Source organism: Numenius arquata, chromosome 1, assembly GCF_964106895.1.
Source record: "Numenius arquata chromosome 1, bNumArq3.hap1.1, whole genome shotgun sequence".
Taxonomy (NCBI): domain Eukaryota; kingdom Metazoa; phylum Chordata; class Aves; order Charadriiformes; family Scolopacidae; genus Numenius; species Numenius arquata.
This window is the reverse complement of record NC_133576.1, coordinates 127,255,879-127,281,883: the sequence shown is the minus strand read 5'-3', so window position 1 is coordinate 127,281,883 and position 26,005 is coordinate 127,255,879. Positions and strand designations below refer to the sequence as shown.

At 35.9% G+C, this 26,005-nt stretch overlaps 1 protein-coding gene across 1 annotated transcript in view; it reads left to right on the top strand.

Annotated features, from left to right (window-relative positions):
- The window catches only part of CNTN5 (contactin 5), a 273,540-nt gene that overhangs the window by 39,835 nt on the left and 207,700 nt on the right, over window positions 1-26,005 (top strand). The window contains exon 5 of the mRNA XM_074150159.1: window positions 25,052-25,147. Coding sequence (XP_074006260.1) covers window positions 25,052-25,147 — 96 coding nt within the window. The remainder of the gene's footprint in view (window positions 1-25,051; window positions 25,148-26,005) is intronic.

Below are 26,005 nucleotides of genomic sequence, written 5' to 3'. Positions count from 1 at the left end.
CTTATTATCTCTTTTTGCATTGAAAAAGGTTCTTGACCAGATACCCTTAAAGGAGCAGACACTCTCCTTCCACATAGAATCATACCTTACAAATATGACTAAAGAGAAGTTGCATCATTTCTTCACCACATTATGATTCTTTCCCACCTCTTCTATCACTCATTCCATTCATATTCAGATGCATCAGAAAACATTAAAGGAAGCTTGAGGCAAAAATGTTTCTAATAAACCCAATTAATAACAAAAGCACTGTTCTTATATAATTTTCAGCTGTTCATTCTTTCAAGCAATGTCAGTTCATACTGCACTTTTCCCCAGGTATTAAATAAATATAGCAGTATTTGGAGCATTAAAGTAACACTAGGCAGTCTCTTAATGTATTTTGCAATAATGTTCCTTTCATCCTGAACTGCTATGCATTGTTGTCATAACCATCATGAGAAAGAAAGCTCTGCTAGTCATAAGAAGTGTGAACCCTCATTCCATTTGCATGAATTTGCACAACTTAATGTTTCTTGGCCTTATGCCAGTGGATTTTTTTCCCTTATGTTGAGCTCCATGTCTCACAAATTCTTCCTTAAAAGAACACAAGCGGCTGATAATTCACCTCTCTGTAGTGACCATAGCACACGTATCATTTTATTCTCTTCCCTGTAGCTCCTCAGAGTCTGAACTTGGATTTTTCAGCCTACCTGTAGCAGATATTTGTGCAATGGTGTAACACTACTTTTTCAGCTCTGCTATAATTTATTATACAGCCTAAAACTGACAGTTTACTGCTTTTCTTTTCTGCACCATGTTGTATGCACATAGGTCTGGATTTCCAAGTGTGAGCTCAGATTAGTGTGAATAGTCTCCCTGTTGACACTGTTGCTAATCAACTAATTAAATGTCACAAAAACCATATATATGCATACAGGTGTATTTAAAATACAATCATATGCTTTATATTTATCTAGCTGATAAATATGAATATAAATAGACCTACATACATACATACACATATATGTATAGATTTAAAACTTCTGGGTTAATCATTATTCCCAGAATTTTGTACCTAATGCCACTCTATATAAGACTGGTTTATTTACTGTCTCTTTATACAATTGACTCTCTCTGCTCTGTCCATTAGACCCTGTTTGCACAAGGTTTTATAAAGCAGCTGCTGAGCGAGATAATAGGGGCAGATTCCAAGGCTGAGACACACATCAAGATTTTTTGATAGAAGACAGTGTAATGTGAGGGAGATTTGAACCACAGAATGTGCAAAGTCTCATAACAGTCATTGTCTACTATTAGCCTCCAAAATTGCTTTTCTGAACTTAAATCTTAAATTATTTGTCCTCCTCAAGAAATTCACAAACGAAACTCATAAAAAATGGTTTGCAATTGCATCTTGAGGTTATTCTGAACTTCCAAAAGACTGGGTCCTCCTACACAAATTTAACCACAAACTTCTTCACTGTCAGAAAACAAATCCTTGACTCTTTTAGAATCTAGACTTAAGAACAGATATAAAATGTTGAAGTTAGTAGATTGCATCCTGCCAGGTTCAGCTAGACCAGTTAAAAAGCTGCAATTCTTATGAAGATTTTAATGAGAATAATATTAATAATGTCCCAAGAGTTAGTGGATGCAAGGTCTTCTTTCTATTCCCGTGAGAGCAATATCAGGGAAAATCCCCTTATTCCTGCTACACGGCAATCTGATCGCTCTGTGCCTGTCATCACAACTGCTTTTCTTAAGTTTGCTGGAAAACTATAGAAATTAGCAAGGAACTGGAACGGTCACATAGCTTCTGCATGAATTTGACAGATATCTTGTGACCAGAACACAGATCTTCCCATGGAGTTCAATTGCTCACATAAAGGTCCTTTAGATTTACCAAAAAAAAAAAAAAAAAAAGTTAAATGAGAAAAAAATTGATTGTAAGTTTTCAGCAGCAGTTTATTTTCTTTTCTCTGTCTAGCTGTAGGATTTCCTATCTGAGTCTTAGCAGGGTCAGGATTTTTGAGCTCCTTTATCTAACAGGATGAAAGAGATCTTGTATTACCAGCAGTCATTAGCTTTAGGATGTGGTACAAGGTTTCCTGGGGTGATGTTCTTTGTTACTCCTTCGTGGCTCACATTATCCTATGGATCAGCCCCCAGTGGCAGTGTGCCTCTCCTTGGCCATGGTACTTTTCTAAGGGAATTACTACTTTGAGCTGTTCAAAGCTCCATTTTATTGGAGCTCTTAATCAAAAATCAAGTTATTCTTTCCATACTGATAATATGAAGATTCCTGATCTTCCTCTCCTGTCACTTCTGGAGCCTACCCTATCTCTCTATTCTACCTTCTGTGGCCTGCAAGTTAAAAAGGATGTTGATGAATGGGAGAAGATTTGGAGGACTGAGTAGAAAACAAGAATTTGTTCAAAAAAAATTGAATTTATTTTGTTTAACTCTTCAAAGCAAGGCTACTGGTGCAGTAATGCATAGGCAATAAAAATACAATCACAGTGGCCTTTACAATCTAGCAGTTGAAGCAGTAACAAAATTCAGCATTTGAAACTTAAAGCTAAAATTTTTTATTGAGAATAAGCTGCAACTTCACAGGGAGAAAAAATAACCACTGGAAGAACTTGGCTAGGAAAGTAGTGCAAATCTTTTTTTTCTTTTTTTCTTTTTCTTTTGTTTTGGAAGAGATGTCTATCTTAAATAGCAGTTAATTTAGAGAAATCCTATAGTTCATGTTACACAGGAGCTACAGTATATGATTGCAGTGGTGATTGCCATATTTATCACTTCTTAGTGTATCTAGAGATGTTTAAAAATTGCATTCTATATTTTTGACTCTTGCATTTTCTGTTGAGAGCAATGTGGTAGTTATTCACTTGCTGAATACTAGCTGAAGAGAGTAAAAGTAAAACTTTCACAAATAGTCATTCATTAGGAGCACTCACGACAACTTGATTTATTGGTATTCCTTAGGGTATGTAGCCTGATTAACACTTGACTTTGACATACCATCTTTTTACTCACGGGATCTCTGAAATTTACTTTCGCACATTTTCTCTTCTCCAGTCAACTACATATGAGATACCTGATTTAGTCTCAGTGACAATCATTGTACTAAGCTTGCCATGTCTAACCATATACAACAAATTCAGACATTTAGACATGAAGCAAGTGACCATCAATGCAACCAAAATTACGAGTAACATATTTTTATTTTCCCCATATTTTAGTCCTAAATTATCTGACCCCAAGAGGCTGTTCATTAACTCTGCTCTTCTGGCAGAGAGGTTCCTTGGAGAGATTCAAAACTTGATCAGACAGGGCAGCCTGATCAGAGCTGGTTCTGCCTTTAGCAGAGGGTTGTAATGATCTCCAGAGGTCCCTTCCAACCTAAATTATTCTATGACAGGTTTATGGAGGAGAAAGTAAAAGTTTCTTGGCCAAAGTCAAACTCCAGTTCCAACAATCTGAATTGAAATTAATTTGCTATGAATAGTAGGCTGGACACCTGTGACTCTTTGTGGGTGGTGTTTGTTGTTTGTTTTGTTTTGTGGTTTTTTGTTTTGTTGTGTTTTGGTTTTTTTTGTGGTTGAACTCAATGATCTCAAAGGTCCCTTCCAACCATGAAGATTCTGTGATTCTGTGATTCTATGACTCAAATTTGGCTGTCCACACTTACTGTATGCCAAACAAAAACAATGCAAAAGACCTGGCTGCAGCATAAGCAGTCATTTTTCTCTTCTATGAGGATGAAACAATAGAAGATGGAAATGGCTTGAGCTCCCTCAGATAATTGTGCACAGATGTACAATGGTCAAAGCCAGGGAAAAATGTGGGTATAATTCCTCTTTCCGAGGTGGATGGAAGATCCTGGGTGGTGGTATATTATTTCTGTAAGAAGACTATGCAGGTATGGAAGATGCTGCCATGTGCAGAGGGAAGCTGGAGCCATGCCTCTGTATAAAGTAAAGCTCTTCTGCATTTCCAGCTTCCAAGGGGCGTCAAAACCTGGAGCTGCTGTGTCTCAGAGGTGCATACTGTGCAGAGCTGCAGCTCCCAAGCTGTTTTCCTCTGTAGTGCTAATGCTGATTGCATAGCTTTACATACCTACATATTTTAAACACTGTTTTTGGTGAGAGAGTGTTATTTCACAAAACAACTTAGAATCCTCTTGTCAGCATACTTCTATGCAATGGAAAATGCAGAACTGCTCTCCACCAGGATTCCCATAGAAACCTTTTAAGCCTCCTGCACAAACCCTGTATATCTTGTAGGTGTTGTTCCTGTACATTGCATGCTGTAAAGAATAAGGTTAGCTTTATGTGTGTTTAAGAAAGTAGCTGACTCTGGACAGACTTCAGATACTGGTGATCAGCTAAATTTCTTCATGGTAACTTGCCTGGCTGGCACACCGATCTGAAGCCCAGAAGGTATTTTTTAGTGAATTATGATTCTCTGATTTTTTTTTTCCCCTTTTTTTCCTCCTTGCTCTTCAGTAATACTGATTCTGACACAAAAGTAGAGTCACAAAGTGAAGATATCATTCAGTTCTCACCTGAGTATACAATTTTAAACTTACCCTTTGCGATACTCTGTGAAGTCAATAGAATAATATAAGGGATTAATTTGAACTCTTTCATCTACAGTTTCAACAGATTAGTAGTTGTAGTGTATTTTCTTTATCACCTGCACTTTTCATTAAATAAATTTTGTCTATCTTGTAGGCTGTGCTTTACACAGCATTAGGCTGTTGGAAAATATTATATCCCACATTGACCTTCTGTGCATCTGGGCTTTGCCTATTTAGATAACAAAGGCACAAGGAAACTGATCTGCTTGTGGGGTTATATTTGCATAACTCCATTTATTTCAGTGACCCAAAGTATACGAGAGAATCAGCTCATAGAGACCTGCTACATAAAGGACTTAATATAATTACCTGTTGAACTGTCAGAACTTTTTTAGAAAGACAGTCCATGTGGAGGGCTTGTGTCATTCTGGTATTACTGTACCTGGGGGTTTTACTTTCTTGGTACTAATTCAGTAGAAAGAGTTGAATGCCCAGAAAAGATTTAGGCAAAAACATGGCAACAAAGTAAATGGACTACTCAAAGTATGATTTCTGAGGAGATAATACTGACAAAATCTTTGCTGATGTAAATGAGAAAAAAATCCAACCTTACAAAGATAAACATTGTCTTCCTGTCTCTAACAAGGTTATACTGTATAATTTGTCTAATAAAAATGAAACTTGTCACCAGAGTGTGTTGAATGTCGCAACTGCCCCTCGAGCTCCTTATATTTGGTAACATGAAAAGGCATCCATTTACTCAAGTTGTAGAAGCTCAGGCTTTTAGCACTAAGGAATTCTGACTGGCTCTGTCACAGTATCTAAACTGCAGCCTATATATAAATATTGTGGCAAGCAAGTGCTTCTATTTAAATTATTTTAATAACAATTTCAAAATTATTTTAAAGATTCTTTCGTAATTACAGCAATAATAGGTTAAAGTTTAAGAGGCTAAAATTAAGGAGTCAGAAACTTAGCAGAAAACAGTCCCTACTGATGAGATGCATTTATTCCACAAGACAACAAATTGATAGTGTCCAGTTTCAGACTCACCAGTAGAGAAAAAACATTGGTAGACTAGAGGGAGTTCAGGGGGCACCTAGCAAGGTGGTGGGGGCTGGAGCATTCGCCCTTGAGGAGGGGCTGGGGGAGCGGTGTTTGTTCAACCTGGAGCAGATACGGCTTTATGGGACCTAACAGCATCTGCCCAGTGCCTACAGGGAGGTTATCACAGAGATGGATCCAGGCTCTTCAAAGTGGCGACTGGCAGGAGGAAAAGAAAAAATGGGCAAAAACTGGAGCAAGTGATATAAGGAGAAACTTTTTCCCTGTGAGGACACCTAGGCGGTAGCAGAGATTCCACAGAGAGGTTGTGCAGTGTCCTTCCTTGGAGGTTTTCAAGACCCAACTGGATGAAGCTTCAATCAACCTGGTCTGACCCTGTGGATGACCTTGCTTGAACAGGAGATTGGACCAGCAACCTCCTGAGGTCCCCTCCACACTGAATTGTCCTATGATCATAGAATTTCTCTGACTTCCAGCTTCTATATGTACCTCCATCTGTAAAAAACTTTGACTTTGGTATTTCAAAAAGCACCACATGTCTATATTGTTGCAGTCAAGTGAAATTTACTGCAGGATAGGGCTGTGAAGCACAGTATTTTCAGTTTATTGAGAAGACAAGCAAAGGCATGTATTTCCATGTTCTGAGAGACAGGACTGACAGAAGCCCTTTGACATCAACTTGGATTACACAGAGGAACTGGAAAAAAAACAATTACCTATCTGTATTGATTTAAATATAGAACATTAATGTAAGGATGACTTAAGTCCTTCAGGAAGCACATAAAATAGAACATTAAACATCTAGCTTTAAATTTCTGAACTTATTACTGAGGGTTTTACTGTTAATTTAGGAATTTCAGCAACTGATATTTGTTTAGGGGAAAAAAGTCAAAATAAAGCATGAGGACAGTAAGGGATTTTCCCCCCAGTACTGTGAGCTTGTTGATATGACAGAGTATCTAAAAGACAAGCTGTCTCTTCAGATTCACAGAATTTGGCTGAATGTACAGTTAACGGGTAGAAGACATAAAGTATCCTCAAGAAATATCAGCTTTAGTTTTAAAATAGTGGTTTTACATGTGCCCTGGAAAAATGAAAGACAGATTTATAAGCATATATGATGCAAGTGGAAAGAAACAGCTACAAACTTGGACTTGTGTCATCTGGTTGTGTGGCACTGTGGCATTTGAAGGTCAAATTGCAATGCAAGTTCTGGCTCTATCAGCCAGACTTCCTTGTAGGAGGACAAATGATGAAAGCAGCTCTGCCATTCCATCCGTGGATCTGGCACAAATGCTCTGCTTACCAGTAGAGATACTGTAGGACACCCAGGCACAAATGAAAAGCAGTCAGATTCCTCCTGATCTTCCCCTTCTAAGCCTTGATGTCTGCCATCTAGGGAGAGCATGTTCTTCCCTGCTTGGCACCTGGCCATGAGCTGCTGGAGCGTGTCCAGAGGAGACCCACCAAGCTGGTGAGGGGTCTAGAGAACATGTCATATGAGGAGAGGCTGAGGGAACTGGGTGTGTTTAGTTTGGAGAAGAGGAGGCTGAGGGGGGTTGCTCCTCATTGCCCTCTACAACTACCTGAAAGGAGGTTGTGGAGAGGTGGGTGTTGGCCTCTTCTCCCAAGCAAATAATGACAGGACCAGAGGAAATGGTCTGAAGTTGCGGCAGGGGAGGTTTAGATTAGGTATTAGGAAGAATTACTTTACTGAGAGAGTGGTCAGGCACTGGAACAGCCTGCCCAGGGAGGTGGTGGAGTCACCATCCCCGGAGGTATTTAAGAAACGTGTAGACATGGCACTTCAAGGCATGCTCTAATGCCCAAGATTGTTGGTTTGTGTCTGTTGGTGGGTGGGTGTGGTGTGTGGTTGTGGGTGTTTGTTTTGGTTTGGTTTTGGTTTTGGTGTTTGGTGTTCGTTTTTTTTTTGTTTGTTTGTTTGTTTGTTTTTTGGTTTTTTTTTTATTGGTTGGACTTGATGATCTCAAAGGTCCCTTCCAACCAAGAAGATTCTGTGATTCTGTGATTGCTACATACCACCTGGATCATAAGATTCAGGTTTATCTCTTCCTGCACATGCCATCCTTCACATATGAAAGAACAGAGTAATGCCACAGACAAGGTTTGGGGAATAGGAGGACATACAGGGGAACTTAACAAATAGTATTTGTCTACTGCATTTGTTCTTTCAGAAGTTACTTAAGAATTGCAAAAGAATTGCAAATGTCCCCCTATTGATACTGTAAGAACAGGAATACTTTGTGTAAAAATCACATATTTTACAGAAAGTGTGGCTAAACTTCTTTACCATAAGATATAGTATGGAGAAAATGGAAATTATTTTAGTCCACAGTAGTTAAACTGCATTTCAAATTTGCATTTGTATGCTAAGCATAAGGTTCTGAGTTGCACCTACAGAGGATGTCCCGCTTTTCCTTCTGGAGAGAAGAGGAATGTCCTACATCATTCCACCAGTTTCTGCGGTTGTGAGTTATACTTGAAACCTTTCTCTCAGTTCTGAAGACACACTAAGCTTGAGCTTCCACATATAGCAAAGCAATTCGAGGACAGATATGGGCTAGAATTCATCTGTAGAAAACTTATATTTTTAAGTCCTGTGAAAGCTTGCTGGAATCAGCTGCCACATGAAAATATTCATATTGCATAACCAAATGAGTAAGAATTCAGTTTCAGAATTGCTCTGAATGCCAACTCCTGAAAGGTTATTTGGCTCTGTGGTTTCTGAATTACAAGCCATCATTCCATAGTAAAGATGTGCGCCAACCACTTTTGTGCTGGAAGTGTACTAGAGCTCTTCTCAGAATACTTGCAAAAATTGTATGCATTTTCTCATCGTTGATATAACTGACTAGTGTAGACTCTCAGTGCAAAACAACCTTGGAATATATTCTCAAATACATACATATGTATACACTTGAACACATTGCTTTTTTTGTTTTCTCTTATTTATACATAAAGATGAAAAACAAGGACACAGTAAGATCTGTGACCCTTCACTGAGACTTCAAAGATGACGTAAAGTTAATGATTCTGGAGATTACATTTCACATTATAGAAAAAAAAAGGCAGGACAACAGCTATTTTACCCAACAGCTATTGAGCAGTCTGCTAGAGGCAAACAGAATTTGCATTCCCTTCATAGCCGATGTATTGAACGTGCCTTCTCTACAGGCATTGTGCCACGAGCATCTATGCCAGCTCTACTGAAAAGCAGTGTCTATGAGATCTAACAAGACTGACCAGTCATTGTCTTTGCTACAAAATGCTTCAGGAAAGGTTCACAAGTCTTCTGAAGATTTTCTCTGCAGTAATATAAGGTGACAAAATGACACTTAAGAAAAACTGTAGAGAAAATAAATCTGGAATTTTATTTATTTTCCCAGTGATCCCAGTGACCAAGAACACAACCATTAAGTTAACTAGAAAACAATGGACATAAATCAAGACCAGGATAAACAAGAGTAATGTCAAACTGATGAACGAAAAAAAAATTTAGCATAAAAAGATATAGTTTTATTTTCAGTGAATTTGTTCTCTTTGCTCTGCTGATGAACTTCAACCTTATTTATGTTACATTAAGATTAATCATTTTCAAACTAAACTTTTTGAAAGAACTGATTTATGATCTCTGATGAGAGATCACTATTACATTATTTTCCTTTGTCACATTATTTTACATTTTATCTACTTATTTTACCTTTGGCCTCCTGAATCCAATATTATAGGTGTTTGAGTTTTTTTGCTATAATAGTTATTTCCAGACTTCAGAGCATTAATCTGTGCCATGTCTCAGTTTCTTATAGACACCTTTGCGTCTTCAGCCTTCAAAACTTTCTAAAAGCAATATGCTTCTATTGATCAGCTACGTATTTCTGTAACACCACTTCATAACCCACTGAGGATTCCAGGACTTGGTTGTTGGTCAGGAATCACTGTTTTACTTGCCAAATGTGCAAGTATTTGTTCAACTGCCTGGAGATTCTTTATCATATTGATTATACCAAAGTCCCATTCACCTGTTATATTAAAGGAAGAAAAGAGCAGACAGGGGAGCAAAACCATTCCAGGCCAGCAATAAGAGTGTGTTAAAAGGTGTAGAGATTTTATACTGTCTAACAAGACATCGGGAACATAAACAATACTGCAGTGCAACCTCATGTATTAAATAATAAGATAGTTAGGTTAAGTGAGGTGATGAAACACAAATGAGATCCTTTCACATGCAATAGATTTCACATTATTTTTTTATGATAGTTATGTATATCAAGAGCTGCTGTTTGTGTAGTTTGATTATAGACACTATATGAGTGTATTTACATTTTCTAGGATAGGTCAGGATATATCAAAAAAAATCGCTGATAGAATTGCAGTTTAATAGACTGTGACTATGAAAAAATATTTTGAGAGTTTAGGATTTGCTTGTTTCTTCCATCACTCTCATTCTTTGCACATTAGAAATTAGTGTTATGAGAAAAAAATATAGATCCTCCCTCCACTTCTAATTAGGAAGTTTTTCTAGACTTTGCACATATATCCCATCATATGTATTTGTTAAGTTCCTTTCAACTCTGGCTTAAGAGAAATAAGAAGCACTCAAATTACTCGGAAGTGTTTAAAAAATGGTGTCATTTAAAAGGAAGGATTCAACAGGCAGAAATACTCAAGATGCACTTGTGAGGCTGACAAGTAGGTTTACATGATAGCAATAGTTTTTTGTGTTGTCTGCTTAAAATCAATATTTACCCAAAGGCATTGCTTCTCTGACATTACAGGTGTTGCTAGAGAGGGAAATAGCTTTCTACGTTCTTTATAAAGTCAATGCAGTAAAGTAGATACATAACAAAGGCACTTCCATTCCTTCCTTGTTATTTGAAAGCCTTTTGCTTCCACTGAAATTACAAACAATAAATATGAAATGCTAGCTGATTTTCTACTTGCTGGAGACAGTCTGCTAGTCATCTGAAGCTGGACATTTAATGCAGCATTATGGTGACGGCATTTCTGCCACCCTCTTTTCTCCAGTAAGTGTCTTCCCAAGGTGCAGAACATTATGTTGTCTAAGACTCACTCAGGCTCAGCAGACGGAGATGGAGGTTTTCCTGCATATGTACATTAATCACCAAATAGGTAGGCAAAAGATGGAGTTCACCACATTGTAAAGTTCTTTTAAAAGTCAATGGAAAATCCTTTAATATATCTAACTTTCAGATTTTCTATACTGCAGAAAAATATGAAACACATTAGGTGTAAAATTAAATGTGTATCTCTAAGTTGGGTTAAATCTAAAGCTATCATCTTGGTCCTTCAGGAAGAGTATCTTATAATACAATTAGTCTCACAATAAGAAAGTCTATGAGGTTAAAGGCTGAATTTTCCTTAATTTGGCAATTGTTTGGAAAAGTACTACACTCATATCCTAATGTTCTGTTTACCTTTTAAAAAATTAGTTAGTTCACTTGCCGTACTGATAAGAGTAAAAAACTGTTGCTTCACCTTTTACTAAAGCAAGGCCAAAACAGTTAAGGGATTTTTACTTGCCTTTTGTTTTCCATGTACCAAAGGAATCCTTTGTCATCATCTACTCAGTTTTATCAGAGCATTGTAGACAAAATAATGATATTGAGAAAACAATCTGAAGATCACGGAAATAGTAAAGTGCCTCTAAATATAATTTATTCATTCCCCTTTAATGTCAAATATCTACACTGTAGACACCTGCAACTGATCTAATTGTTTAGATTCTCTACTTAATCTATTGCACTACTAGGATGCAATTCATTCATGTCAAGTTGACATCTAAAATAGGTCAAATGAATCAGGCCTTTGAAGTGTCTATTTCTTTGCATTGTCTTTAAAGGAAGAATGGGATGACTGGCTCAGATATAGCTATGAGACAACTGAACCCCACACTGACAATAAAATTTAGCACTCACAAATATTGCTTTTGTGGTGACATGTTAGAAGGAAAGAATTTATCTATATTCCAAGCAGAAACAAATATTTCCAAATAATAGGGATAACAATTGAAAATGATGTTCTATTACATTCAAAATCATTGGCATTAAAAATCAATTAAAAAAAAGGCCTTCTCAGTGTTAATATTATACTGTTACCTTAAAGTATAATCTCACATGAATCTCCTAAACGACTAGTCATCATTACTTAGTTACACTACCATTCATTTTCGGTTTGCTTACATTTGATTCATATTTGGTAGGCCATAGACATTTATGATATGACTTATCTGAACCAGTTAGTGTAAATAGTCTAACATTTTTACTTGGAATGAGCTTAGTCACAGCTAATTTCAACCTACAATCCATGCTTGTATTGTTAACTGGAAACATGTAATACTTAGTATAATTGACTTGGATAAAATGAATGTATGCTACCACTGTAGATGTTCTTGTCAATAATTTACAATTACACTGATAAAAATCCCATTTCATCTCCTTAGCATGTGAAACATGTAAAATGGGTTGAAATTAATTAAACAAAATAGTTTATTTTAAATTACATTGATAGTGTGGATGCAATTCTCCTCATTCTATCTATTTAGGTACCATCTCCTTAAACATCAGTCCTTCAAATTATATTTGTTCAATCATTATTAAAGTGATAACACTGCAGTAATCTTGTATCATTTTCCTATTCTTTCCTACACAACACCGAAAAGGATTCATTATTTTTTCTTCTTTATCTTTTCTAAGAGTATCTCTTGGTTTGCTCTTATTCTTTGTATAAACAATTTATGCATGCAATCTATGTTAAAAATGGTATTCCAATGTATACAAGCTTTTATGCACATATTTAAATCAGTTGACTCTACCCACTGAGTTCAAGGGGACCATTTCTAGGACTGAGTTTAAACAGTCACAAGGTGTTTATTTGTAGGATCAGCTAGACTCACTAGGAGATTGACTCAGAAACTCAGATAATTTCTTTTAAGAAAATGAAATGACGGAAAAGTCTTTTTCCTTTTCTCGCCTTTACCTTCATCAGAATATTTTCTCTTAGGCTTAGACATTTATCAATGTAAGATTTTTTCTGTAATGCAAATTAATCTCATAATTTTTCTCTAAAGCTTTTCGGATTTGTCAACCTCTTTTTACAAGTATGGCACCGGAACAACATGTCAAACTTATGTGACAGAGGCATTTTCAAAGGAACTGATTTTCAGATAGCAAAAACTGAACCCTTTTTGGTAAAAACAACTATAACTCTCAGTGAAGCGGGGAAAAACAAACTAATTGTATAATATATAATGTTAACCACCTGGAACCCAACAGATATGAAAAAGATATTGCTCCTCACATATTGCAGACTCACACATCCAGAATTTCACTTGTTATTTTTTGTTAGTAAGGTTCTTCGGCTGTGTCAGGTCCTTTGTAAATTAACAGTTTACATTCAGAAACAATCCTTTCAGCACCTCTTAGGTAACTGATCTGCTTGTTCTAAGCCATTCAGTGATCATTTGGCAATATTGCTGCAGAAACTGTTGCTCTGTAAATACTTAATCTGTGGATTTTTTTTCTAATTTTCCCTTTGATATTCATGAACATACAAATCATTTTTTACGTTATTTCATAATATTAAAATCTGACCAACCACCTCCATAGTCTTCATTTCACAGTCTCTTGTAGCGTATGAAGGCATGGACCCTGGTCGGAGGTGCAACCAGAATCGTTTATTACAACAAACATGCAGTTTATATAGTGCCAAATATCTCCTTTCCCAGACAACACACCCCTGCAATCCCCAAGCACCAGACGGGTGGAATTCCCCTCAATTAGTAGGGTTGTTAGGCGCTGTCTGTGGGTCGTCCCCTGACAGTGTTCCTGCTGCTTCTGTTCTGTTCTCTGGCCTTGCTTCTTCCACAATCCTGTTCACCCACAGTCTCTAATTATTTGGTCCACTTCAATATACAATCCAGACATCACCTCTTTTGTTTTTCTGAAGTGAATTTTCAGTTCCTTCATACTGCATGTTCACTACAGAAGCTTGGATTCTTTCCTTGCTGGTAAAAACATATTATGTATTTAATCTGCTTTACCAAATGCACCCCATAAATTTGAAATGGCTAGACTTCTTTTTAATATTTTTCCCTCATGTCCTCTTTTATGCCTGACTTTGAATGACTGTTGCAAATGCTTTACGGTACCTTCCTACAAGACCAGTCCCTAACAGGTCTGATTCCTCTGACAGAAGTTATCCTATTACATGGAGAGTTCATGTATTCAAGACTAAAACTTCTCCAGCCTGATATTTACTTTTTTAACCTCTCTGTGGTTGAGTTTGTCTGCACTACTCAATACCTGTATCATGGACCCCAATGTTTTCTTGTGGCAAAACACTGTCTAAATACAGACCTGTGATTAGGGTCAATCGTGGGTTTAAGGCTTACAAGTGCTGTGCAATTCCTTAGTAGTAATGTAGGAGGAAGTATGGTTCTTTGGTAGGTCACCCAGACTTGTCCTGTGAGGAAGTTCAGTTGACTTAAATGGAAATATCTGCATTTCAGGATTATTTTTTTTTAAAGGATTGCGTACTACTATGGTTAGGTATGGCTGCAGGCTTAGAGAGCATGGTCTATATGCTCTTAGATAGCATGGTTCCATATGATTTATGGAATCATAGAATCATCCAAATTGGAAGGGACCTTTAAGATCATCAAGTGCAACCATCAACCCGATTCTCTCTTGTATGTTATACAGTAGTCCATATGAGAAGAGAAGCTCTCCAGCTCTTCTTCTGTACTGCATTAGTAATACTACCCAATTACCCCTATCTTCCAAACCAACAGCTTTCACAGCTTTGATAGCGCTTAGTTGCGGTATCAGAAGTCTGTGCCACTGTTAGAGCTGGGACATACTTGGTGGTAATTTTCTTTGCCCTAGGAAGGTCAGTTAAAAAGAGAAGCAATTATTAGATTGCTTAAAGAAATCAATCCAGATTGTGGAGCATCTAACCGACTTAGTTCAGGAAACATATTGTACTTTTATTTCTATTGATCAGTAAGCAATAATATATAATTGTGACAAATGACAAAGGAATTTAAGTGATCAGATGAACTACTGAGCGATTGCTGCCTGATGTACATTTCTAAAACAAAGACCATGATTACTTCTTTGTGCAACCTTGCACTGCATGGCTGCCTGCATAGTGCTACTGACATATCTGTGTCTTACAGTTTCTTATATAGAGACCTTAGGTAGGATATAAATTTGATAAGAAGCATAACAGTCTTGAGAAAACAGGAAGAGAGGCGAGGCGAGGAGAGACTGCATGCTGAACAAGCTCTCTGACATTATCATGTGGCAGAATTGGAAAATAAGTGGCATAGAAGAATAACATTAGACTACAAAGAGAGAGGTGGGAGAAGTAAATGCCCTTTCCAGAGCATAAGAAACAGCTTTAGCCAAGATCTCATGAAATTATGAAACCTTCTATGAAGGTTTAACTTTACTGATACGACAAATAAATAAATTGTTTGCCATTCATTGGCCGTACATTGGATCATTAAATGAATGGTCAAACCACCTTCACAGGGCTTTTAACTGATGTGTTCTAGTTTACAGATTGAAAAGGTTAAAGTACGTAGCCAGTAATTTATAGTAGCTCAACTGACGGGTGACAATTTGTTTATCTTTGATGACTATTACTTGTTCAATTACATGTTCATATCCTAAACTGTGATTTGCAGTGACTCCTATCACCTTGATATTAAGCAGAATGGCATGCTTCAATAGAAACTACCTTATCAAAAACATTACCTGGGTTCATATGTAACAACCACCCGCTACCTAGGAAACACTCTGTGTTTGTAAGGCCTTCATTTCCAGTTGAGCTATTCAGCTAAGACCAAGGTCTTTCAGATTTACTCTTTGGATGTGTCCAACCACTTAGTTATCTTGTCACAATTGATTTGTAGGTCATACTGGGCACCACAGCTCATAGAGAAGAAGAAATAAATAATTTCTGGGAGATTATGACCTTCTTCTTTGCTTTATGACAGACCAGAAGTGAAGTATGGAGGCATTTATACACATTAGTCTAGTGAAAAGTCAGCACTTTGAAATGACTTGTCTAGAGAGGAGTCACAATTGGATATGTCATACAGCACAGAAATGGTGTCTGCAAGTCTCAACCTGTTACTGGAATCTGGACAGTCATGCCATTCTCCAAGCCTTGGATCTGAACAGCAGTTCTCAGATAATATATTACTTCTGGTTCATGCACATATAACTTGGAATTCTGAAACAAAACCTCTATTTACACAAAATATAATTTAGGCAGAAAAAAATTAGAAGAACCAAAACATTATCAAAGATCCCTACATTGTTGTCTTCAGAACAGGGAATGTGGTAGGGCAGGCTTTTATTTTCTGTGCCCGAATTTGTAAATCTAGGTCCCTTTTGTAGTTAGTAAAGAGGAATAATCAGTTCTTAGGTAGTATTAATCTCTTCTTAAGTTAGAGCTGTAAACTTGATCAGATGAAACAAGTTATGGAAATACACTGGTATTTTGTCAGTTTAGTATAAAAGAAGAAAGATAGTTTTGAATGCAGAAACTGTGAAAGTTCTGAAAATTTAATTTAGGTGAGCTCAATGCCATCTCTTCTGAACCTGGGAAAGTTTACTCCCTTTGCTACATTTCCCTGATGAGAATAATTTCATTTCTTAACTGTTTTAAACCATTTCTTCTGATCAATTCCAGCTTTGGCAAAGCCAGATTTGGAACTTAAAGAGTTGTAGGAGAAAAGATCCTTGAGGCCAAAGGTTTGCAACATTGTCCTGTACATATGGAAGTGAAGACATTATCTTTGGGAGCAGAAACCATGAGCTAAAACTATCATATATATATATATAAAAGCAATGTTTTTCTCTCTAATATGAATTAGAACAATGAAATAGAGAATATCTTACCCTTAATGACTTGTTCACACAGAGTGATCAGAAAAGTGTGGGGTTTTTTCCTCTGTATTACAAACACTGTTACAAATCAGCCTTCTATGAACCACAACATATATACAGTGATTTTCCAATAAGGTGGAGATTAGTCACTGACAATTCCATATGATAACATAGGATAAGAAACTGTGCTCTGCTAGTCATTACATATTTAATCATGCAAAATTCTAACTGGCATTGCTATCTTTAATCACTAATTAAACAAAGGAAAAAAGTCACATCTAATTGAAGAAAGTTAAAACAAATGAAATAGTGTTTGCAATATATCCTTGAATGTTTGGAACTAATTTAATTGAAAAAAGTGAGTAAAGGGGAAATAAGAAAAAAGGAAGAAGCACTCACACGCACAGAAAGGAAATAAGTAAGATAGTAGCATTACCAATATCATGTACACTTTATACAGGTTAGTATACCACTCAGTGACAGGAAGGCTTATTAACAAGGATGCAAATAGAAATGTGTGTTTCTCAAGATGCAGATAACATTATGTAACAAAATGTGCTTACAAACAAATATTTTGCATATATTCTGAAGTGAAAATCTATTTGCTCAGAAGATCTGGAAATGGTATCATTTATTGACCCACTTTATTTTAGAGATTAAGTGTGGGCATAACTGTGCTTGAAAACCTTTCCTTTTATTTGTTACTTAAGGTTGTTGTTTATTTGTTTGGTTTTAGCTGTTGCTCCTAAATGACAGATCATGAATGGAATGAAAGAATAAAAAAGTCTTAGCTATAATATTTCCATTTGGTTCTGTGTTTTGCCTTGCTATTGCAGTATACAGATATGAGAGACAGCTGAGAAGCATGCTGAAATAATTCTTGTGAGACTAGATGAAACCTGACAGACACAGAATGATTGTAGTTAATTAATCATAACCATCAACAACTGTAACCACAAACATCCCAGATATTGTGCAATTAACATGGCAAGTTGAATCATATAGCAACTCTATAATTTTCAACATAATCTTCTTATTTTATTCTGCATGTAAATATTTCTTTTTCTGATTCCCTTTGATCCAGTACTTCAGGATTTATGAGTGCAGAAATCCTACTGAAGTTCAGGGAGATTTTGGTATCTACAAATTCCCTTTCTTCTTCAAGGCTCTGGGAAGAGTTAAGCTTTATTGATGACACTGATGGTATTCATTGATGCCATTGAAACTAGGTGTAACAAAAAAAAAATTCTTCAAAGCTCCCAATATACATAAGACTCCTGGGGTACCCTTCCCTGAATTATTAGATTATATAAAAAATGAATAGCTGGTCAAGAGAAAACTGTAGAAGAAGCGTGTCAATTTATATTTTATATAAAATCTATGTAGGATCACAGGTAGTGAGTGAATATTTTAATTGAAAAATAGAATTCCTTTTTAAAAATATGGTATAGTAAATAGAGGCAAACTCTATTTTTTGCTTTTATAAAAAGTTCTATTTTTCTAATAAATAATAATTAATTAATTAAAAATAATATTCTAATTTGTGGAGGAAATAAAAAAGGAAAAATATTTTACTATATTTCATACAAGAATCAATAAATCATTTTTGGAGATAGTTCTATATATTTCTTATCTTCACCAGAATAGCTAATTATTATTATAATAAATTGTATTATTGTAGTATGTACTAGACACATTTATGGATTCGTGACTTCTCTGTGATAGGAAATGTAGAAAATACAAAGCTATGTTCGCTGCTCACAAGATAAAACAGCTAGTGATAGACGGCTAGGCAAAGATAGACAACAAATAGGATAATACTACAGAACTACAGACTACAGTACTACAGATATTTTTGATTTAATATATATAAAGATTATACGTATAAAATATGCCATTAGGGACTGGGAAGACAATGTTCCTTTAGTTTACTACTTCTCTGCATTTCCTACTGAAAATTTAATTCAGGACTAACGAATCAATACTGTATATATTATATACAGTTCATGCTGACAGCATGGTAGAAAGAAAATTATTTTCTTTTTCTTTTTTTCTGGGAAAAAAACTGCATTGTAGTATCTGAGAAAGATTCTGGAAGATGTTGATATAAGAAAATACAGTATCTTGTGTCTTCTTTTCTTAATCTTTTACATTTTCAGCCAGGATTCCTTAAGCTTTCTCCTGTGCTTCTCGTCATCTTTTGTTGGCACTCCCTGAAAACTTCTGTAAATATCCGTATAACCACACCCTTTCCTTTAAACTCTTCAATGGCTCTGCAGATGTACAGACACAGGGTGGCTGGCACACAGCCTTAAAATACAGCATTGCTTCTCTGAACTCTCTCTTTGGTGTGTGTCTCATTATATAATTGCATAGTAACATCTTTGAGAAAAAAAAATGACCTTTTTCAGGTCATGTCAGACTGATGATCCATGAAGGATTCAAAAGGTTTCTGGTAATAAATAATAACAGCAGCAATGATAACAAGCATGATACATTCTAAAATATTTGAATCCTGCCCCTATTTTGTCACCTAAAAGTCATATGGTAATGTGATTTTTAAAAGTTCCAAGATGTATGCTTTTCCCATTAACCATGGTGAGAGGATGGTTTTGTCATGGAAGAAATCTTTTTGTCTGACCTTCCTTTCACACGTTTTCTAGTTAACATCTTCAGTATTAAAAGTTACTCTTAGGGTCCAATGAGTGATGCTAATAACAAGGCTCCACCTATTTAATCTGGTATTCCTAGAAAATAGGTGTATGTCAATACAAAATGATCTATTAATTTACTTGGACCTCTTGATATGCTGTGAGTATTGTATTTAATCCATCCAATTTAAAAGTCCCCTATACAATCATACATGTCATTTCTTTTTAATACCTGCCTTTCATTCTTCTGTAGCCTGTGTTTATGGGCTATTAAACACAACATTTATATTGTCCATTGTTTAGAGTGTACAGTCAAACCATGTTTTTGATTTAGGTTATAATGGAATTTTGAAAAACATATTTTTAATGGAATTTTTTTCCCTGTAAATCTTACCTTTTTTAAAGAGCTACAATTACAGCTCAAGGTCTATTTCTTAGTCCTGTCTTTCAAATGCAAGGAGAGGAAAGCTACCCTCTCTATAGTGACATGAAATGAATAAGTTTGTCCTTGGCCTGACAGAAGAATTTTACTTTGCGTAGATCTATTTTTACTGTAATAGAAAGAATATGCTTTATATTTATCTCTAGATATCTTCAGCATATGTCTTTAAACATTTTAATACATATCATATGATGTCCATTTTCAACTCCACTATAAATTTGCACATAAAGTAGTTTGAACTCACAGAATTGGGCTGGCAGAGATGTTGCTCTGCACCAGTCTAATTTCTACTTTTGAAGTTAATTGACTGGTTTAAGTCACTGATAATGGACTACAGAGCCTTCCACATCTTCCATGCTAGGTTACCAAGCAGTAATTGCCTAAAATAAAAACAAAATCTGTTATTAATTTTTAATTTGATCCTAATTTCATATCAATCATCAGTGGACCATTGTCTGGGTCACAAAAACCTGCCCCTTTGTTGTTGCCCCCATCAGCTGCAGCTAACTGATGAACACAGAGAATGAATGGTCCCTCGTGTGCATGCCTAAAAACAAAACTGCAGCGAAGGTGAATTGGAAGGCTATTAAGTGGTATAAACCACTCCAACTTTTGTACAAGTCTTTCTGTCAATGGCAGAATGTTTCCCCCTTTATTTAGTTGTTCATTTTGTTGCTAGTCCTGCAAAGCTTTTCTGTTGTTTTGACTGCCTTGAGATTTTTCTCATTTATTTTCCATTACTTCTTTCACCTTCTGCAGAAGTCTGTTGGGTTTTATTTAAACTGATATTCTTGTGGTGGTGAGTGTCATTGTTCCTCAATGCACATCAATACGTTGAGAGAAACCTATGCTTCAGCTCCTTTCAGCAGAATGGGGATAGCTGCTGCTGAGACAGCCATACTGCCTGGCAGCTGCTTGGGATCAGAAATCTGAACGTTTCCCAAGTTTACAACTTCTGTGAAAGATTGAATACTACACTGAGCTAATTATACCTGAAGTACAAGTGGCACATCCAGAAAGCATTACGGCAAATCCATTGGATTTAATGTCTTGCATCTTCACTAGCTCCGGAATTTCTCTACTGTTTCCCTTTCACAGTGCAGAATGCTTCTCTGTCACAGGTTGTTCTTTAGAGACACGGTATAATATTTGTTGAATTCAATATTGTTTTAGCAATAAAGACAATTGTGCTGCTCCCGCCACACACACTCCATCCTAAATGTTCTTTGCATTTTTTGCAAATATATTGCTAACACTATGGTTACATTAGAAATGGTGAATGACACTTAACTATACATTTTCAAAGTGGTCAAGGCTGTACCTCATGTTAAAGAGTATGGAAGTCACTGAATTTCACTGAATTTTTAGAGTTGGAAGGGACCATAAAGATCATCTACTCCAACTCCCCTGCCGAAGCAGGATAAAGTCATGTAGCTAAAATGCCAGGAACTGCTTTGAAAATAATACAGTAGGTGTTATCATCTTTGCTGCTAGCACTGAGATAAGTATAAATAAATCTAATCTTTCAGGGCAGAAGATAAATACCTATGGAGCACAAAAAGTCATTTTCTTATCAATGAAATATGCACATCATAATAATATGAAGGATTGACTCATTCTGTGTGGGGCTGTCTGGCATATCACATGCTACTTATACTGCAGCAAGGATACTGAACCGATGGCCAGCATTGCTGTGGGAGAGGTTACAGTACCCACCTCTAAAGCAGTATTCTGTCTATTCTTTCTTTTATTATCTATTTTTTTAGAGTTTTTAAAGTAAAATTATAGGGTTTTGAATACTTTTTTAGTAGCTATCTTTCTTCTCTTTTCAATATGCCTAGATATGAAATGGCTGGGATTTACAGGAAATTAATTACATTTCCCTTTCATTTAATTCTTCCATATTGGACTTGTTATTTTAATGTGGGGGAACAGCGAGCATGATCCTTCACCTTTCCTTCCTTTTAAGCTTTCCTACATTTATTTATTTTACATCTAAATCCCTGCATTTGTACTTGTTAATCCTTTTTTTTCACATAAGCTAGCAAGAGATACAATTCAGAAAGGACAGCCGAAAAGAGTTGAAATTCAAAGCCTTCTTACCTTCCTTCTTTAGTTCCTTCTTTAGTTTGAAATTAATTGGTTTGAACAAATAGAAACTTAAGTCACACATAGTACTTTTATTTTTAAATAAAAAAAGATCTTTATTTTTCATTTGGAGAAAAAAAAAATAAATTTGTCTTTCACGGTGCATGTACAAAACAGGAAATGGGAAAAAAACCCTGAGGTTCCTATAGCTAATTGGAAAATAACATTTATCACCTGAGGAATGAAAATTAACAAAAATCTTTTTGTTTTAAAAAAATTTTACTTCTGCCTGTAGAGGTTACAATTTAGATGTCACAAATTTCCGTTCTCTTGTGTTGACAGGCTTCCAGGTTGTATATTGTGGGTAGTAAAAGCTTAGTATAAAGGATGAAAACATATAGCCACAGGATTCGACATTAATATTAAAATATTGTATCCCCAAAAATAAATAAATAAATTATAAGTTTAAAAAAATAATTTCCCCAAATTAAAGATATTTTTAAAATAATTTAATATTTCACACTGAGTTTGGAATTTAAGTCAAAAGACTGGAGTTTTTAATTTAAAAAAAAAAATTTCTGAAAATTCTGATTATTTTCAGGCTTACAAGAAATTGCAGGAACAGTCTGTGAAAACAATTCTCAGAGACTTTTTTTAGAATTAGAAAAGATTGCTTCCTTGTCCCACTCTCTTTATAAATTGCAGAGAATCTCTTCTTACACTGCTATGAATTTTTACTATTAAACTCACAATATTTTCGTTTATTCACCTATTTGATTCCCTGATCCAAATGTTTTAAAAAAATAAAAATTCTCCTTTTATAGTGCATATGGCAGATTTGCAGTATGGGTTTCAGGTAGTCAGTAGTATTAAAAATTTTTCTGATGTTTGCAACATACGTTCTTTTTTTCTTCCAAATGCTGGGGAAGCAGGTACTACTATGATAATATGATAATATCTGTTCCTACACACAGAGCAATGGCCTTTGTATTTCTCACAGAGCAGCTGTTCTGGTTTCAGAGCATCTTCCCAAAACATGTTGAAGCCATGGCACATCAGTTCAAGTTCTGTCCACATTTTAAATTCACTGAGGTTTGTTTATGCATGCAGTCTGGAGCTTTGAAGGCATTTGAGGAGTAAATCAAACTGAATGTTTTAGGACATCCATACAGAGAAGATTAATCATATTTTCTTTAGAAGGAAGGCTACAAGAACAATCTTATGGTTTAGTGTCATTCTTGCTTGAAAAATTGACCTTGGAAAAAAGCTTTAAGGACACACACTGTTTTCTCAAGAACTCAGCAATAATGCATTAAAAAAGATGATTATATTCCTAAATTTTACATTAAAATGAAAGCTGAACATTGGTTTCTTAGTAGGCTGTGGACATTATTGGTTGATATATCAGTTTTCTTTTAGAAAAATATTGGACTTAACACAAACACACATAAAGTTGTAAACTCAAAGTCATATGCAATTGAAATCCAGGGATTCTTAACTAAGATGACTTTCCATTGCAAGCTGCTCTCCCATCCAAAGTCACTGTTTATGCAGGGATATACCAGCCCACTACTTTCTAGACATAAACTAATAAAAATTACATTTCTACAGGATATACTATCAGGTAATATTCATTAGGTGGCACTTTTAAGTGAAATTACACCAGATTGTATTATAGTCCATCATGCACTTATTTTAAAATGCAATATAATATTTCATTTCATTTCTTGCCATGGAAAATTTTGCATAATTTGGGAATGTTTCCCTATTATTTGTTAAAATTGTACTGAAACCCATCCACCTTTTCTCTATTCAAGCATGATATCTATTATTGAAATCAGAGCACTGACTTATTTTGGCCAAAGATAGCACGAATTTAGATGCACTTAAATTTTAGGCTTCTGCCTGTGCCCAAGACATCTTTTAGAAATGTGAAAAAGCATTTGGAAAGATTATACATCTCTTTCTACTTAAAAAAGTATAGCTAATCCCCATTATGAAATCTATCAGAGATCAACTCATATTATTTTTGAAAATCATTGAACTTCAGTTTCATGCACTACCAGGCATGGAGCAAGATGTGGAGCTTCAGCATCTGACAGAAAACTGTCAACTGAGTGCAGTTAAGAAAGCAATAATCCTTTTCGACCTATTCAAACTGTTTGGTGTTGTCTGGCTCATACCACTCATACTAGCACCTTGCTCTGTACGCAGAAACACAGAGGTATGGCTATAGGTTGCTGGATGTCACTGAAGATGCTCCCACTAGCCCCATCTATTCATATTTCAGCACCTCATTTAGCACCTGCTGAAGCTTCTGGTCCTTTTCAAATATATCTTTGGGTACCCTTATTGCAGCTCTCTTTGCCTTGATCCACATCAGACAGAAATGTGTCTAGAAAAGCCCTGAGTGAATAGAGTCTTTAAATGGCATCACTGGCACTTACAAATGGATGAAGGCGACCAGTCTGATGGCAGAACTGAGCTGTCATATCTCTTCTGCTACAGATACTCATGCTAGAGCATAGCTATCCACCTTGAATGTGAATCCAGGTCCAGTGTTCCCTGTGGTAAACGGAGTAATTGGATCTTATGGTTGAGAGGCTTTAAATAAACACAATGAACTGCCCATAGTAGTGCCCTACAGCCTCATTCAAGAGTTTTGTACAAAAAGTGAAATGTTCCTTATTCCCCTGCTGGAGGGAAACTTTTGAAGGGAAAATATTTTTACTCACAACTGGACTGTACTTCTAACACTGCAGAAATCAGAAGGAAAGTATTTTAAAAAAGTAAGTGGGCTAAAGACCACATTTGGGTTTAAAATCAATGCTGCTGATTTTCCCCTCTTCTCCTCACAATGTGCTGTGTGTTGTCCATTATGACAGACATGTGCATGATGTTAGCAACATCATCAGTCTGGATGTTAGCAAAGGTGTTCTCTCCACTTTTATTTCTTTTTCTCACTGCGTATGAATCACTTCTACAGGTGAAAAAAACCAAACACGATATGGCAAAAAGAAATAATAGCACCATTAAAAGTTTTTGTAAATGCTATATATAGTCTGCTGCTTTTCCTTTGATACTGTACTCAAGTGCACTAAAAAGAGTAATAAAGTGCTGATGCTACATGGAATTTTTTGTAATGAAAATAGATTTATTTTTAAAGGCCCTCCTACTATAGATTAAGGTATGAAACCATGAACTATCAGCTTTACATGAGGAAATAAAATGGAAGTCACAGCCACAAAATTTAAAATCTTCGGTATGTAACTAAAATGCTCTGTTCTTTTGACAGATCTGGGGAATTTTAGTGGTCGGACAAGAAGTGCTGTCTCTGTACGTGAAGGTCAAGGAGTTGTTCTGATGTGCTCCCCTCCACTTCATTCACCAGGTACAGTCGGCTGCAGCTTGTATGCATGCTGGTCCTTTATAGTTGGCTCATTATTGGATGTTCATTATTTTAGATACAACGTGTATTTGGTTTTAGATATTCAAAAATGAAATACCCACCATTCTGCTGACAGTTTTGGGAGTACCAAAGGAGTAATTAAAGCTCATATACTGCAAATGCCACTGAATAACAGCAGAATTTCTGTTACAAGATTGTCTTATTCCCAGTATAATACTTGAATGTAACAACAATAGTTTCCATGCCACCAGTGGTGAATATGCTGCCTTGAGGTCACAGAAGATTTCTTTTAGAGTTTAGAAGCTTTCAGAAATTGTTCCAAACGCCAGTGTCAAGACACTGTTGTTGAATACAAATTGTCTTTAGTTTTCAGTAGTACAGCCATGATTTTGGTTGCTTGCTTTTGCCGTATAACTTAGTTTCCAGTACAACTGCATCATTACTAGAAGTCAGAAATAGCATAAATCCCATGAAATGCCTGTGGATTCCCAAATGAAAGTGTAGATATCCCAGAGAGGTTACATTTTTGCTTTTCAAATTAGCACTCCTGCAATGTCTGCAGATAGCTAAGCACGTCTTTATATTTGCATATCACATAACACCTGGAGACACGATGCTAGAGAGAATACCTTGTTTTTTCAATAGATGCAGTATAGCCTCTTCAGGAAATGAGGTCTGTACTGAGGGGATTTTTTCTTCCTCCAAATCTGAGCCCTGGAAAGAAGTCGCATTGCAGATAGAAGAGTTGCAGAAAAGAAAATCTCCTCTGAGTTTGTTAGGGAAATGTGTTCACTTTCTATTTGTTCTGGAATTATTTTTATTCTATTTATTCTGGAATGA